General features: G+C 37.3%; 2 protein-coding genes and 1 long non-coding RNA gene across 3 annotated transcripts; all 3 read right to left on the reverse strand.

Annotated features, from left to right (window-relative positions):
• Positions 1,212-6,252, reverse strand: LOC109841164. Its single transcript, XR_002247173.1, has 4 exons — positions 5,528-6,252; positions 5,379-5,444; positions 2,888-2,953; positions 1,212-1,279 (listed from the first exon to the last, which is right to left on the reverse strand). It is a non-coding gene; the product is annotated as an uncharacterized LOC109841164 (long non-coding RNA).
• Positions 9,613-11,902, reverse strand: LOC109841000 (probable acyl-activating enzyme 1, peroxisomal). The gene is made up of 2 exons (XM_020409872.1): positions 11,690-11,902; positions 9,613-11,225 (listed from the first exon to the last, which is right to left on the reverse strand). Exons 1-2 carry the CDS (start codon positions 11,885-11,887, stop codon positions 9,759-9,761), a joined length of 1,665 nt encoding a protein of 554 aa, XP_020265461.1. The 5' UTR covers positions 11,888-11,902; the 3' UTR covers positions 9,613-9,758.
• Positions 14,296-15,365, reverse strand: LOC109841553. The gene is made up of 4 exons (XM_020410517.1): positions 15,032-15,365; positions 14,894-14,946; positions 14,537-14,739; positions 14,296-14,437 (listed from the first exon to the last, which is right to left on the reverse strand). Exons 1-4 carry the CDS (start codon positions 15,363-15,365, stop codon positions 14,296-14,298), a joined length of 732 nt encoding a protein of 243 aa, XP_020266106.1.

Below are 17,087 nucleotides of genomic sequence, written 5' to 3' on the forward strand. Positions count from 1 at the left end.
ACATCTCTGGGTTCACCTTGGACTGCAGCCATGCGTGAAAAAAAGGGCGTCACATGGCGACTCTGACGTGGTTCGATGAGTTATAAAGACTATCGGGGCTAGAGGTATGATGCGCCTGCCAAACATTAAATGTAACGCCGACGTGCTGTTAGTGGGAGAGGCTCGAGGCTGAAGTCGTGCTATAGCTTCGCCGAGAAGTAATGTCTTTCAAGTCGACCTCGCGATGCGTCGAATAACTGGTCGAGTAGGCTCGTTGCGAGTCGTCTTCGATAAGAGGATCTACAAGTGCCGCCTTTCATGTCGACATAAGGAGATGTCGACTCGACGCGTCGACTACGTCGGGATCCTTGGTTGTTTTGACCGTCAATCTGACTTGAGCGGTGCATGCAGGAGGACACCTATCCGTTACCGACAAAGGGCCATACTCTGGCGACTGAAAACACCATAACACAAATATAAGCTACCAATTTAAACTACCAAATCTTAATTTAATTTAAGTACCAAATTTAGAATATGCCAAATTTATTATAATTCAAAATATTCCTAGTTTATATATATATATATATATATATATATATATATGGATGCATTTTTGGATAAACAAATAGGGCAATGTAGTAATAAAGCTACCTGGAGTCTTGCCAAACAGGATTTACTTCAAGGTGAGGGATCACAAGAGTCGCATTCAAAATTTTTGCGACCGCAACTGCATCACATATCTGAATAGTAGAGTAGCCCGTATCAATAATTTAACTCGGGTGAAATGAAAGCATCAAAGTAAAATATTTAGCAAGTAGTCTGTGAATAAATGAACTACCCCCATCCTCTGCTGATTCAACCCTCCATCTAGAAATACTTGGATGTATCCAGTTGATTTTTCCGGGAGTGCTATTTACAAGGGATAAAATGATACTGTTAGCTGGAAAAAAAAACTGATCCCCTTTCTAAATATGGTACAATACGTTAATAGAGGAAAAAATTCCTTTGCATCAGGAGGTTTAGATGAATAGAAACTTTTGCTACTTGAATGCACGTACCACCACTGTTTGCATCTGCATTGCATGGTTTCCATCCTTGGTGTGGCAAGGGCGACCAAAGCTCAGATTTCTGTTCATCCGACTAGAGGAAAGAAACAAAAGAAAACCATTAATAAGAAGCTGAAAGAAATATGGACACAAAGCATAAAGATTAATATTGGAGAAATGGCTCTACTCACAATCCCACGTTGTAAAGCACCCTTCAGGAGAGAGAGATGTCTTGGTTTTGGAGCATTCCACTCCTGCAGGAAACAATTTACTCTTTTTCAAACAATGACCAATAAGAACAAGAATATAACGGAATATGAGACATATACATAGGAAGACATACTTGAAGATATCGAAACCTTCTCAGTTAAAAAAATTGCTTATGTTAGTAATTCAATCTACAATATTGATTCCACTCTCAGAGTCTAATCCAATGAGCTCATGTAATAGTGGCAGAAATCTTAAGTCTAAGTATTTGGGCGGAAAACTTTTAGATAGAAAGTAGTGTCCTATGCTATGCACTAAGATCATCAAACCAATGTAGGCACATTCAACAGTGAATTTACCACACAGTGAATTTACGGACATGTTGGGCACATAACTACCAATTTTTAACCATTTAATGCAACATTCAATTTTAAAAACTACAACATTCAATTTTGTAAACTACAAATTTTTTCAACATTGTAATAATTTTCTTTAGTAGTATTATAAAATTTGCATACCTCACCACTAAATTTAACAACTAACTTTTCCTTAGACATCCACTAAACTTCTCGGCCACATCTACAACTTGTGCAGTATATACAAAATATGCTATTGAATGGTATTGAGACATGGGCACCACTTTAATCAGTTAAAAGGGTGGTGGTTGACTTTTCTTCACCTAATATTGAAAAAGAAATGCATGTTGGTCATTTAAGGTCAAATATAATTGGATACACTTTAGCTCGAATGCTGAAATTCTCTAAACTTGATGTTCTACGACGGAACCACGTTGGTGACTGGGGTACACAGATGCATACTCTTGGGTATAATACCAATGCTCCTTTAGCCATTATTTCCTTGCATCATTTTGGTTTGCCTTAGTGGAAAAGAGTAGTTTGGGCACGGGTACATTCTTTCCTTGCATCATTATATTTATGTGTTCCCTGCTATTAATTTTAAAGATTTTTACTGTATAAAGATTTTAAATGGTTTGTCTATTTATGGTGTAACTATTATATATTATATATGCAGTCAGAGGGGGAATTAAATGGTTTGTATCACTCTTCTTCATGACAATTATTTATGTGTTCCCTGATGTGTATGGTAACTAAAATTTTCAACTTCATTCGAAATGTGTACTCATATAAAAGTCTTTAAATGACGTAACTACTAATGTAAATATTATATTCAAGTTGCTGGACTTAAAAACAATTATATGGCTGATTCATAGCAACCAATTATGTAATTCATAGTTCCTTACCATTCAAACCACACACTACTGTGTATGTAGATACACACATATACATCATTTATATCCATGCTATGAACAGAAAATAGTTCATTGACACTGCTAATAGCCACACGACATCCAGTCCCGTGTCCAATATACATGCATCCCATAGAGAACCCCCTCCCCCCTTCTTTTTTACTCTCCCTAAACCCATCTAAATGAAAATAATTGATATGCCTCCTTCCAGTATGCAAACACAAATGTGCTCTACTCGAGCTAAAGCTTAAATTTAGAATAGATTATCTGGCTAAAAAACCATGCACACATGATGGCAGAAAGCAGTTTAAATGGCTACTCATTATCTGTGTATATGATATTATGGTCGCAAACACCAAAGTTAATATTCCAGTGTGGCATCACTTACATTGTCAATCTGCTGGTCTTGCTGGGCTCTTATGGCAGCCTTCACTTGTTCCCCGTCAATATTTGTCTGTAAACAACAACAAACAAAAACAAGAACAACAACAACAATAATAAAGCATGTTAAGAATAACAGGCCCAAGGCTAGGAAAAAGGCAAAGAAGCAAAAAAAAAAAAAAACCATATTTGTCTGGAATGAAGTATTATTAACCAATTTCTTCAAGAATGTACCTGTGCCCAAACTACTCTTTTCCACTAAGGCAAACCAATATGATGCAAGGAAATAATGGGTATGAGGTGACAGCTCACTTATATGAGATTGGAATGTAACTAATAGACCATATCTCACAATTGACGAATAATACCTCTGTATTCTTTTTTTTTTTTATCTTCAAAATCTGTCTGATGCCTTTGGCTTTTGTTGGTTTCTATTACAGCATTCCTAATTTACTTTAATAGTTATTGTCTTTGCTTCTTTTCTAATTCCGAACAAACAAGTGAATAGGGTATTTATGTTTCTAATTTCCAAATCCAACATTTTACTTCAATAGTTCTTGTCTTTGCTTTTTTTCTTGGTCCAATATCTCTGTACAAAAATTCACTCCAGTATTTCATATTAAACTATTTATAGACCCACCAATCTCATATAACAGTCAATTGTTAGTCTTGCAAATATACATACATGGTAATTTACTGATCTCTAATTTCTCATATGATTTTCAAATGTTATATACTTTTAAGAGGATAACTTTTATGCTCTGTGCTCACTAATAAATGCATAGGACCATCTAGGTTCCACAAGTGAATGCTCAAGGAGAATCAGAAGGTTCTGTAGACAACTAATAGTATATATGTTCCACAAACAGAGGATAATTTATTTACTGGAAATGGGCACAAGGCAGCTCAAGATGGAACAAATTGATATTCTATTTGAAGAAATCTTCTGTTTGCCAATAAAAGCTAATGTAAAACAACTGATGCATAACTTTTCATTCACTACACTTACATTGTGTCCTGCATCTTCCTACGACTCATCAGAAGATCAGTATCCATACTGTAAGAACCAATGTTTTGCATCTAGGAAGCTAGAGTAGCCTTTCTGCTGTTATAGGCCATAATATCATATACACAGATAATTGTTTGTATCACTCTTCTTCATGACAATTATTTATGTGTTCCCCGATGTGTATGGTAACTAAAATTTTCAACTTCATTCGAAATGTGTACTCATATAAAAGTATTTAAATGACGTAACTACTAATGTAAATATTATATTCAAGTTGCTGGACTTACAAACAATTATATGGCTGATTCATAGCAACCAATTATGTAATTCATAGTTCCTTACCATTCAAACCACACACTACTGTGTAGTAGATACATACATATACATCATTTATATGCATGCTATGAACAGAAAATAGTTCATTGTCACTGCTAATAGCCACACGACATCCAGTCCTGTGTCCAATATACATGCATCCCATAGAGAACCCCCTCCCCCCTTTTTTTCTCTCCCTATACCCATCTAAATGAAAATAATTGATATGCCTCCTTCCAGTATGCAAACACAAATGTGCTCTACTCGAGCTAAAGCTTAAATTTAGAACAGATTATCTGGCTAAAAAACCAGCAAGTTAAAAATCTAAATTTCTTTAGTGTAAGACACTTTATGCTTTCAAGCAGAATCATATATCGAAAGATCAGGAGATTATTTCCATTTTCAGACTCCAGATAAAAAGTCTGTGTCATGTGATGGTATATGCCTGTGCATAGAAGATATGGTTTCACATTTAGTACGCTAAAGTCCTCTTCACTATAATCATCAGGATTTAGTCAATTTGATAGACAATTTTATTTCCATTAGTGGATAAGGCACATTAATTTAATTTAAAAACAAATAATAATCCACTTTCTACTTCTCAGGCAACCAAAAAACTAATTTTTTCAGAAAGACTACACTCATGGATATTTATTTTCTCTGCAAAGCAATCTCCCAGTGCTTAATAATGTTGACTGTAGGAGGGAGGTGAAACTGGGGTAACAAGTATGTCACATTTTCATACACACTTCACACGCCAAAAATAATCGGGGATACTTTAAATGTTTCTAAGCTAGCATATGGTGATCTCTTGTTTTGGCCAAGGCTGTCATCTCTATTGACGTGGTTATGTTTGACAATTGACAAAGAAAAGAGATTGTGTAATCTGTATATACACCCACACACACAATATGCTTGTACATGTAAATTATGTCGTGGAATTTAGATGTGAGAACATGATCTAATCAATGCAAAAACTGATACACTTAGAAACAAATCTAGCCCTCCATAACTCACTCAAGTTTCCCCTCTTGTGTCTGCAAATACTATCTAACAAAGTCCTTCACCCCTAATTTCCTCAATTCAGCAAAAAAAAATAAAAAAAATAATTCATCAAAATTAACTAAAAGGACAGAAACCATAATATCACAAAATATAGTTAATGAATTTTTACCTGATGAATTTGACAAAGGAGCAAGATGAAGACTTGAAGCAAGCCCTAATTCGGACAATCCTTGACCTATTGTTGAATTAGAGAAAAATGAGATGATGGCTAATTAGAACAAAATTAAATGAAGAGGAAAAAAGTAAAATCATTCTAACCGATGCCAAAATTCTGACAACTGAGGAGATGATGGCGGAGGCGCAGCGTTGATGATTAGGGCAATGACAATCATCTTTGGAGATTAATGGCTTAAGATCGTGGGACGGCGTAACAGAAGAACAGAGAAGATTGGCGGAGAAGAAGGGTAACGGATGAACTGCTGCATTGATTTCATCTTTAAAACTTGCTGTAGGTAACGGAAGATCGGAGGAGGGTTCGTAATCAATGAATTGAAAGGAGGAGGAATATAGGCGTAACCGATGAAAGGGGAGAGTGGTTTATGAATTCAAGATATGTTGGTAATTAAATTTGGTGGAAGGCTATTTTGGAGAGGGTAAAGTTTTTCATGAACTCCCTCTTTTAAAGGGTAATAGATTGTGTGCAACATAAAGATTGCTTGACTTATACAGATCTTGGTAGCTCCTCCTCTACGCACACCATAGACAGTTAGCCACAACATACCCTCGCTCCCCGCGCCAATACCAGCCTGATGACCGCCGTTACACCTAACTTCAACAGAACATAAGCACATGCCCAAGCTGACATACTCCTCACTCCTGCCTTTACATGAATCAGTTCAAGTGAACAATGGCATGTGACGAGTAACAAATAGGTGGCAGAATATTTTCCTTTCATCCTGCAATTTACATCTTGTGTCTGGCATGACTTCTTGTGTGTGGCCTTGTTTGAACCTTAAAATTTGTTACTGCAATTTACATCAACATTTTTATATAAGAAATATGTTTGTGCCCCTTTTCACAAAAGCTAATTATTATATACCAATTTGCTATAGTTAGGTTCTATACAAAACCCTAACTTTGTCTGGAAGGTTCGCCATCTATTTTTGCTTCTTTGCCAATTTGTTAATTATATTGAAGTGACCCGCTTGCCTGTGTATTAGCCTTCCGAACAAGAAAAAGAATATCCCAAACTCTACGCTTGCAATATTAGAAAACTCATGGCTGATGAGGTACATTTTATATGTCTTCTATCACACATTGTTATGTTGTTTTCTATGACAAGTGGAACATATAATGAAGAACAAGCGTGCATAATTTAAAGGGTACAAAAGGAATCAGGCAGACAAATTAATGATCATAATGCCAGTTAGCTAAAAACTATTCATGAAAATGCAAATTAATCGGGTAAGCAATTAGTAACTAAATTCTGTGGTATTTCTGTTTTTTTTTTATTTTTCGGTCACATCCATTAGTGTGTAAAACTTGTACATATGGTTCTCAAAAACAATAGATGAATAGGTTATCATATAGACATTTTCTTTATTGATGTTATAGTTTATAAAAATTAAATTGAATAAACAATATATAACACAAACATATATTTAACTTTAGATAAAAACTTACCTTACAAATGACAGATGGAATAGGCATCACCATATTTATAATATAACATCATGATGTTCTTTGTTTGATGAAAATTAGTCCTTTAAAATAAGCAACTTTATTGGGTTTGATATGTTTTCAATTTAATCGATGAAATTACAAATTAATATATATTTGCTTAAATATGATGCAGACAACAAGGATATTTCACTTGCTATCAAGAGATTAATCAGTAGAAATATGCATTTCCATATTAAGGTTATAGAGTGTAACACACAAAAATGCGTTGAAGACTACACAGTTATTAAAATCATTGATGATGATGTGGACGATAAAACACTCAACGGGCTGTTACTGCTAACTGACGGAAATGTAACATTTACATAATCTTATTAATAAAATTATATTTGTATGCAATGTAGCAATTGTTCTAATACTAAATTTATGTTTATCAAAGGATAAAAAGTCACTCGATATGATGCTGATTGATGGCGATGATACCGTCAATCAATTGAATATACTCTAGACTTATCGACACCTAGAAGTACTTCTGATAAAAATCCTAAGAAGAAGGTTTTTACTAAATTTAATATTAGTTTCATTATTTCAAAAATTAAATTATTAACATGTTATTCTAAGGTGAATGCACAGGAAGAGAAACCAATTGAATTGAATCAAGATGATACAATTGATAATTAATCTGTTGAATTAACTCCAGACTTATCCATATTGATATCCACCACCAATAGCAAAGCCAAAAATAATATTTTAGATGTTTCGCCTATTGATACACTTAACTCTTCTGCATTTAAAACCCCACCTACAACCAGTGATAAAATAAATATACAATCAGGTTGGCTTATTTATACATTAATTAATTTTGATATATAATTTTTTAACGTTAAATTTACTAAATAAACATGTTTTATATTTTGCGAAAATTGACAAAGAACCAACTCTTTCAACTTTTAAAAAGAGGATTAAGACGAAGAAAAAATAATTAATAATTATATGAGCTTTTCTTAACGTTTTGGTTATTACATCCTATAATTGGTTGATCGATTAAGAACCTTTTTGTGATGCATTATTTACAAATAATGTTTTTTGAATACTAAATTGTCTTATATCTTCATTTCATTCAAGTTGCATTTAGGATATTTTGATTATTTTTATTTTTATTCATTAATTATGAAAAAAATTACTTTAAATTATCTTAATTTTGATTATAGCTTCATATAAATTGTTTAATATCATTATTTCCAGAAGGGTACATGTTCTCTAACCTCAACGAGGGTGGGGGAGGAGGGGGTTCACGTGCTTCGAAGGGGTTGAGTCATTAGACCTTTAAAAATATATTGGGATAAGAGTGATTGCAACACGAAATAGCAACAAGATGAAATAAGGATGAATTACGATATGACCGTACTTAACACGGACTAAAATACTAGTGTAGGTAATTTGCCATATTTTTAACTTGTTATTTTTTCTCTCTAAATGTTTATAGAGTTTATTTTGTTTAATGAAATGGTACTTATTATTTTTTAACTTGTTTGCACTAATTTTTTGTCCATCCACAAATGATAGATGAGTTTTTCTCATAAACTAAACGTTTTACCCAATTTTTTATTTAAACTAACAAAATTTTGGATAAAATTAGTTGTGAATTTTTTATAGTATTAGGCCCAAGTGTCACTTTCCGATAAAAAGACACGCGAATAACTTTTAAATGGGAGGCTTTAATCGCAAACAATCGTTTCCTGTTTGCATATTGTGACGCCCATGTTTTTACACTTGGGTGCAGTCCAAGGTGAATCGAGAGATGTCAAACCTGCCATGCACCTCCACTGTGTAACAACATGTTTCACCAATCATAGTAATATCCTCTAGTGAAATCAAGTAGAAGTGAATGTACAAAACAGGCAAATAAGAGAAATAAAAATATAATAGACATGATGTAGAAAGAAATATCTCATAATGATATCATGTCTTGACTATAATAAACTAAAATACAACTGATATACATCTGGAGTCTGAAATAACATGACATGTCTCAACATAGATTAACTAGAAATCTTACTAAGGCAACATATTTTAACAATATGAATACAAACTCAAGTGACTGAATGGAAACATAAGACTACTGTAGAGTCCATACTAGTAAAAATACGCGACAGTGACTATGCAAGAACTCCGTCACCGAGTGACTCTCCGATGCTCTGAGCCGCCTGAAAGTTAAAATAAAAAAAGGGGAAAAAAGATAAACAATAAGAGCGTCAGAGCGCTAGCAAGATTACCTCCATCCGCCCCCGGGAAGAGCTACTAGATGTAGTGGAGGCTTTATCTATTAAGCATAGTCTATCTAGATCATTTTCCCGTATCTGATGGTATTAATACTTAGAAATCTAAAACATGAGACGTAGTACGTCGAGCGAAATAATCCAAACAAGAAAACCCTCATGTATATACAGTATGTATCAAATTGTAGATAACTAAATATTAATCCCGAACTAAGCAATAAAAAAATATAACTGGAAAATAAAGCATCATAATCAGCATATGTATCTCGTATACTTGCATAACCGAGTATCTCAATCGAATAAACTTCCAATTCAAATGTGAGTTCATAAGTTTGAAATAACCACAGAATACGAATTTTACAAGATTTTTCAAAAAGAAATGATTAGTAATATTCTTAGAAGATTGAGAAGAATTAATTAGGAACACGTTTAAAATGAATAGATATAAGTTCATATGTAACAAACATAATACATTGATCAGATCTCAACCCCATATCATTGCTGAGACTTCCATTTATTTTTTGGTTCAACAAATCAAATTACAAATGAAATTCTTCATTTGTACAGTATCCACAATTACTTTTAGAATACTATATTTCAAGCATTTTCCCGCCGCCATTCATGAATAGGCTTCCCATAGCCTTGGCCCTCTCCCTGAGAACAAACTTCTGCATCTTCCCCGTCGAAGTCTTCGGCAGCTCCCCGAAAACCACGCTCTTGGGCACCATAAAATCCGGCAGCCGAGCCCGACAGAACCCTATAATCTCCTCAGCATCAGCAGAAGCTCCATCCTTGAGCTGCACAAACGCACACGGCGTCTCCCCCCAGTACTCATCCGGTCGTCCAACCACCGCAGCTTCAAGCACCGCCGGGTGACGATAAACTACCGACTCGACCTCGATCGTGCTTATATTCTCCAGGCCGGAGATTATGATGTCCTTCAGCCTATCCTTCACCTGAATATACCCATCAGCATGCCTCACCCCGAGATCCCCTGTCCTCATCCATCCCCCTGCAAAAACCTCCTCCGTGGCCTTTAAGTCCTTGAAGTATCCGTTCATCACCGTGTTGCCTCGAAACATAACCTCCCCCATTGTTTTCCCATCGGCCGGGACGCTTTTCATTGTCTCCGGATCTTTGACGTCGACCGCCTCCGTTCCGATATGTCGAATTCCCTGCCTCCCCATCATCTTTGCCTGCTGATCCACCGACAGCTCGTCCCACTCGGGCTTCCACTCGCACACTGTCGCGGGCCCGTAGGTCTCCGTGAGTCCGTACACATGGACGACTTTAAATCCCATCTCCTCCATCTTCTCCAAGACTGGTGGTTGCGGAGTAGCCCCGCCCGTCATGACGCAGACCATCTGGCCAGCTGCGAGCGGCTGTCGGTCAGCAAGCGGACAGTTTGCCATCATGTTGAGGACGGTAGGGGCACCGGTCATGTGCGTAACTCCGTACCTGGTGATTTTCTCGAAGATGGTCTTTGCGGTGAAATCGCGGAGGCAGACGTTGAGCCCGCCCTGTGCCGCTATGCCCCAGGTCAGGCACCAACCATTGCTATGGAAAATGGGCACCGTCCATAAGTAGACCGGCAAAGTCCTTATTTCACTAAAGAGAATGGAACTGATGCAGTTGAGGTAGGCGCCGCGGTGTGTGTAGACCACGCCTTTCGGCCTGGATGTGGTGCCGGATGTGTAGTTTAGGGCGATAGGATCGCACTCGTCGATCGGCCACTTGATGTCGAAGCAGGGGTCTCCGGTTTTGATGAGGCTTTCGTAGTTTAAACCAGGTGAATGAGAGGAGTCTTCAGAGGGTTCCGGGATTGGGATGAGGAGAGGGGATTTGGAGTTGGATTGTGAAAGGAGGTTGATGGCGTCTTCAGCGATTGTGAGGAACTGGTGGTCGACGAAAATGAGCTTGGCTTCAGAATGTTTGAGGAGGACGGAGACCATGGCTGCGTCGTGGTGAGCGTTGAGGGTGCAGATGACTGCCCCGGCCATTGGGACGCCGAAGTTGAGCTCGTACATGGCTGGGACGTTTGGAGCGAGGACGGCAACCTGGTTCGACAATAGAAGAAGATTCAGTGTACAGACTCTCTATGACCTTGATTGCAAAGAATGTCTATAATTAGTTATTAGGAATGATATTATTAGTTTATCTCCATATAGATTCTGCATTCAAAAATGTGAGATTCATTCCCTAGAATCATAGCGATCATCATGTTAAAAAGTTACGAGTCAACCGTGGAGCTGACATTCTTTACTCTATAAAGAATTACAACTAGATTCAGAGCATAGGTACGTTTTTCATTTATTTCATCTTCTGTCATAATGAATATAAGAATTTCCAAAACTAGAACCAGAGGCACTCTTCTTCTTGTGAATGTTGTTACTTCAAAATAACTAAAAGGAAATAATTTGCGATATTCTAACACTATGAGAAGAGTGATGCATGCTAGAAAAACTCCAAAAATAGAACACGTATATTCACGGAGCATATGAGAGATAGAGATTATAGTTACCACGTCGCCGCGGGAAACGCCAAGGTGTGAGAGAGCGGAAGCGAGCCTGAGGCAGCGGTCTCGGGTCTGTCTCCAAGTAAACTTGATGGATTCATAAACAACTGAGGTCCGATCAGAGTAAACCTCCGCAGACCGCACGATGAAGCTCAGTGGAGAGAGAGGGACATAGTTTGCGGAGCAACGAAGTTTGCCTTCCATGCCTTTTGCTTTGCTGTGCGTGGATAAGCTAGTTTTTCTGCAGACTATTGAAAGATATTTAAAACCATGAAGTCATCAAAGCATTCATGTGTTTAACATAAAAGTCCAAAAGCATATAACTAACAACATCTATGTTCCCAAAAATACAACTCCAAAAGAGTAGTCATCAAACTACGGTCCACAAGCGTAGTCATTAAATAGTCATTAATAAGCATAGTGATTGTCGTCATTTGGAAATACACCAGTCAGTCGCCAAATCATAAACCTTCTCCTTTGATCATCATTCATCTTCACAAACATATCCTTCATGTCTTGGGAAATATCAATAATGACCAAAATTCATTTGCTTAAAGACTAAAGCTTTATGTAGTATGTACATGTAAGAGTTCAAATATAGCAAAAACATTGGTGTTTGAATGCTCAAGTCTACTATGTCAGCACTTATAATTTATGTTCAATGATAACAAACAACTTTAGCATATAACATAGAGATCACTTATAACAAGAATTCACAGAGGGGTCACTTATAACAAATAACTTTAGCACTTATAATTTCCACTTTCACTCAAAAAACCTTTTACCTTAAATTCGTCCAAATTTAAAGAAAATGGTATATTCAGACTGTAACAATTGAGCAGGGAGCACCAAACATCTAGCTATTAGTCCTCAGTGGATGCACATATTTTTTATATATAGAGATAGACCAAGAATTCACATTTCACATCCATAAACTTAATATTTTTCTCAATTTGTAAGTAAATGGAAGGGACAAAGTAAATCAACTCCCTATTATTAACTTAAACAAGGCCAATTATAAACCCAATATCCAAATCTATATGCACGTCCTCATCTTTTTGTCACGCTTCACTTCATTTATGCTGATTGTTGGGGGGAAAAGGGCACGTACCTGGGTTCGAGAGACGGTTGAGGCGGCGGAGGCGGCGGCGGAGGAGGAGGCGGAGAAGATGGCGGTGGGGAAATCCCGACTAGGGCTATCGAGCTCGAGAACGACGACGGAGGTGGGCCTAGCTAGGGCTAGCGAGCTCGAGAACGACGACGTTGAGGGTGACGATGTTAGCGTCAGATCTCTTTGAGGGGGCGACGAAGGAGCGAGCGATCGAGCTCGAGAACGGCGACGGAGGAGCGGGCAATTGGAAGTGGGTAATTTTGTTCCCCTCTTGTTCCAGGAAGCGATATAGTTGGTGTAATTTTAGGGAAAGTGGGGTATTTGTCCCACAATTATCCCAACAAACCAATAACACCATGAAGTCGAATCCAGCACTAATTACCCTAATGAATAACACCAAAAAATATTGTTCCAAAAATTATCTCATTATCCCCAAATTTACACCAATAAATAACCCCCTAAGGAGCCTCCTTAAGTACTTATTACCCCTACCCTCCCCCCCCACACACACACGCACACATGCTCCTCCCCTTTTCATCCTACTTTGTAAACCCTAGCAAGCCTTCCATTTCATCGATACAAGTCCATCTTCTTCTCCCCCAAAAAGCATTTGTTGTCCTCTGATCATTCTTCTTGACTATTCTGATGGCTCCTTGAGCCCAGCTCATCATTGCTTGCAATGAGGTTAAAATTGATATGTTGCAAAAGTATAGATTAAAAGTGCTCACAGGCTACTTGGAGAAGTATGCCCAACACTATGGATGTACTGTCAGCTTCATCAAGGGAGCAATATATCTATCATCAAAGCAGCAATTTAGGACCGATATACTGGCACCACCTCGACTATGGCATTTATCTGTCTCTCCAACTACTGCACTGGAGGATCGATATGAGTGGTCCTTCCCCCATTGCATCGACAAGCTTTCCCCTCACACTTGGAAGGCGATCCAAGCGTTGTTAATGGGGCCTATTAAATCCCCTCCTCGCTATGAGAGGGAGCTATTGGTGGAGCATCTCATTATTTCTGAGCACCACATAGATTGTAGGGGGTCAGTATTGGAGTTTAGAGCTGATCAAGCAAAAGCTAAGAAGCGGATCATTCTTTCAGATGATGAGACATTGTTGAGCAGTAGTGTTTTTAATACGTGAGGTGCAATGCATGGCGCAAAGTCAGTTTACACGAACATGCGCAAGGCACAATGCGATGCGCGTCCCCGAGCGAAGCGAGGTGCATTCCAGACCACAAAAATTTTGAAGATATACAAGATGCATGAAAAAAGTATATTTGTGAAATTTCACATAAAAAATGTCAAGGACTCAATATAAATAAAATATATACTACCAAATCACAAGATAATATTTTAATCATTAAAGCAAATCAAGTTGTCCATCAAAACAAATCAACTAAGCAGCAACACTTAAGGAGTTCACTTACATCAAAGCTAAGCAAGCAATCTAACAAAACAAAGCAAATAAGTAGCAAAATAATAGCCTAATGACTCTAATCATCCTCATTAACATCATCATCATCCCCTTCAAAGGGAATATCCTCCTCTCCAGTCTCCTCCTCATCATCATTAAACTCCTCTTCATCTTCCGACTCAGAAACTGGCTCCCTCCTCCTCGATGATGAACCAATACCACTCGAAGATCATCAAAACCTACTAGTCGATCTTAGATATATAGCATCATCTTCTTCAGCTCCCATCGCATCTCTTACGACACCATATGTAAGGTTGTACTAGCCCTTCACCAAGTCATTCTTTGCATTTTTACCTTCACCGAACTGTCCTAACAACCACTCATTGCTTTCATCTATATCATCCAACTTAATTGGATTAATAGAATCTCTACAGTCAAATCTCTCCTTCAATGCTTGGTTGTACTTGTAGTAAAGATCATGCAACCTCTTATGATCCAATATATTCCTCCTCTTGGTGTGTATCTGTAATTTATACAAATTAATCAAATCAATATCTATATCTCTAAGGGAATTAAATCTATTTTGTTGAATAAAATAAAATTAATCATACTTGCTAAAAAGTACTCTAATTTCTTTCGTAGCCAAAGGAGCTACAAGTAAGGCTGAGGACTCTAACAACAAGCTTCTGCAACTCTGGTGCTGATGCACCATAAGACTCACACCAATCAACTGTCAATTTAAATAGAGTGTGATTAGTAGTGTATTTCCTATAAAAAAATCTAGTCAATTGAGGGTTTATATTATGCATATTTACTTAGAGACTTCTTCTTTCTGTTTCTCTTAGCTATCTTTATACCAAAAAGACCCCCCAACAAGCCTATATATATATCCAACTGCCTATCAATCTTGTCTTGGCCTTGTGTGGGCACCATCTTCTCAATGACTTGATAAAGACATTTCATAACTTCGTCATCTCCTTGGATGTTTGGATGATCATAGAAAAATGCAGGATTAAGGTAATATCCTACATTATGCAAAGGCCGATGAAGCTGATCTTGCCACCTCTTATCAATGATATCAAATACCTCAGAATACTTTGTTGAATCATCAACAAAGGCTTTAGCATTAGCCTCCTTAGCTCTATCCATCGCCTCATAAATGAATCACATAGCAGGCTTCTTGTCACCCTCAACAAGTTTCGGAACACCAATGAGAGGAGCCGTGAGCTTGAGAATACAAACGATGTTGTTCCAGAAAGATGGCATGTGAACCATCCTTTCAGCTTATTTGCCTTTTGAATCTCTTGCCCACTTACTTTGCCTCCATTTCTCCAAAATAAACATCTTTCTGAGGTTATTTTTCTATCAATGAATGCTTAACAAAGTCATAAATGACGTGGCAAATCGTGTCACCGCCGGTCTAAGAAACTCTTTGCTGTTAGTTTCACCTCTCATCAGCTTCAAAACCCATGCATGTGAGCAGATGAATCCCGTCAACTCTATAGCTCGACTCAAGGTTAGCTTCACATATGGTAGTTTACCAATATCCTTGAGCATGAGATAATACAATGAGCAACACACGGAGTCCAATATAAATGAGGATACTCCTTTTCCAATTCAGCTCCTATAACAAAAAAAAAAAGATCAATATTAGAGCATCCTAACATATCAAAGGATTCATAACTAAAATAAAATCAATTGCTTAAATTTTACCTACATATTTGAGAATAGAATCGTTATCTGCGATGATATGAACAACATTCTGAGGTGCTATGTGCTTAATCTACTCACTAAGTATCTCAAATATTCTGTCACCCGTCTTGATCTTATCAGAAGCATTGATAGAGGAATGAAACACCATACCATGAGGAGAGCTTACAAGAAAGTTGATCAATGTCCTCCCCTTTCTGTCACTCTAACCATCTGACATGAAAGAACAACCTTGGTAGCCTACACCTCCTTATGAGGTTGTATCAGATTATCAATGTATTTTTTTCTCCTTCCTAAGCAAAGGCTCTCTCAAATGGTGTAATGTCAGAGGAGGCAAGTTTGGCCCAAAATCCCCTACGGACTTTAGCATGATTTTGAAAGACCTAAGATGAGCAACATTAAAGGGAACGCCGGTTTGATACCACTAATGAGCTATGTCTTGATTAACTTTAGCCACTACATCTTTTTTGAGGCTTTCTTCAATACACATTTGCCTTAACTTGCGCTTTCTTTCATCCTTGGCGACCTCTAGAGTCGAATGTAAGAAATACATTCATCGGCCCCTTCCTCTTTGGGCTTGTGGAAGATCCCACACTGTGCAAGCCAACACTCCCTCTTCCTCTTGCCGTTACCAAAGATGACTTAGGAACCGCCGGGCCTCTTCCTCTATCTCTAGATTCTTGTACTTGTACTTGTTCATCTTCAAGCTCCTCATCATCGATCTCCACCATGTTCTCATCTCCAAGATCGGGGAGATAATCATCTATAGCATGTTATCTTTTAGCTATCTTTTGTTTTCTTCATAACCTTTTAGGTATTCAACCACATCGTAAGGGACTTTTTGACAAAGCCTCACATTTTTGTGTTTCCTATCCGTCCCGATTAGATGCTATTTTTGTTGAGATATGCCGCCATTTGTGAAATTGTTACAAAATATGCACTTGTGTCTATTGGCATTCTCATTATCAACTAATGAAGTATATTTCCATGTATGATCTTGTCTTCTACTACCACCCGCTGATGAAGACAAATCTACACCAAAACACATATATGCATTATGCAACAAAATTCATATATTTACATATAATATAGTTGTAAAACCCCAAAAATTTGAATATTTTATGATAAATAGTAATAAATATGTTATATATATTTATAAAT

The sequence above is a fragment of the Asparagus officinalis genome, chromosome 1 (genome assembly GCF_001876935.1).
Source record: "Asparagus officinalis chromosome 1, Aspof.V1, whole genome shotgun sequence".
NCBI classification, from domain to species: Eukaryota; Viridiplantae; Streptophyta; class Magnoliopsida; order Asparagales; family Asparagaceae; genus Asparagus; species Asparagus officinalis.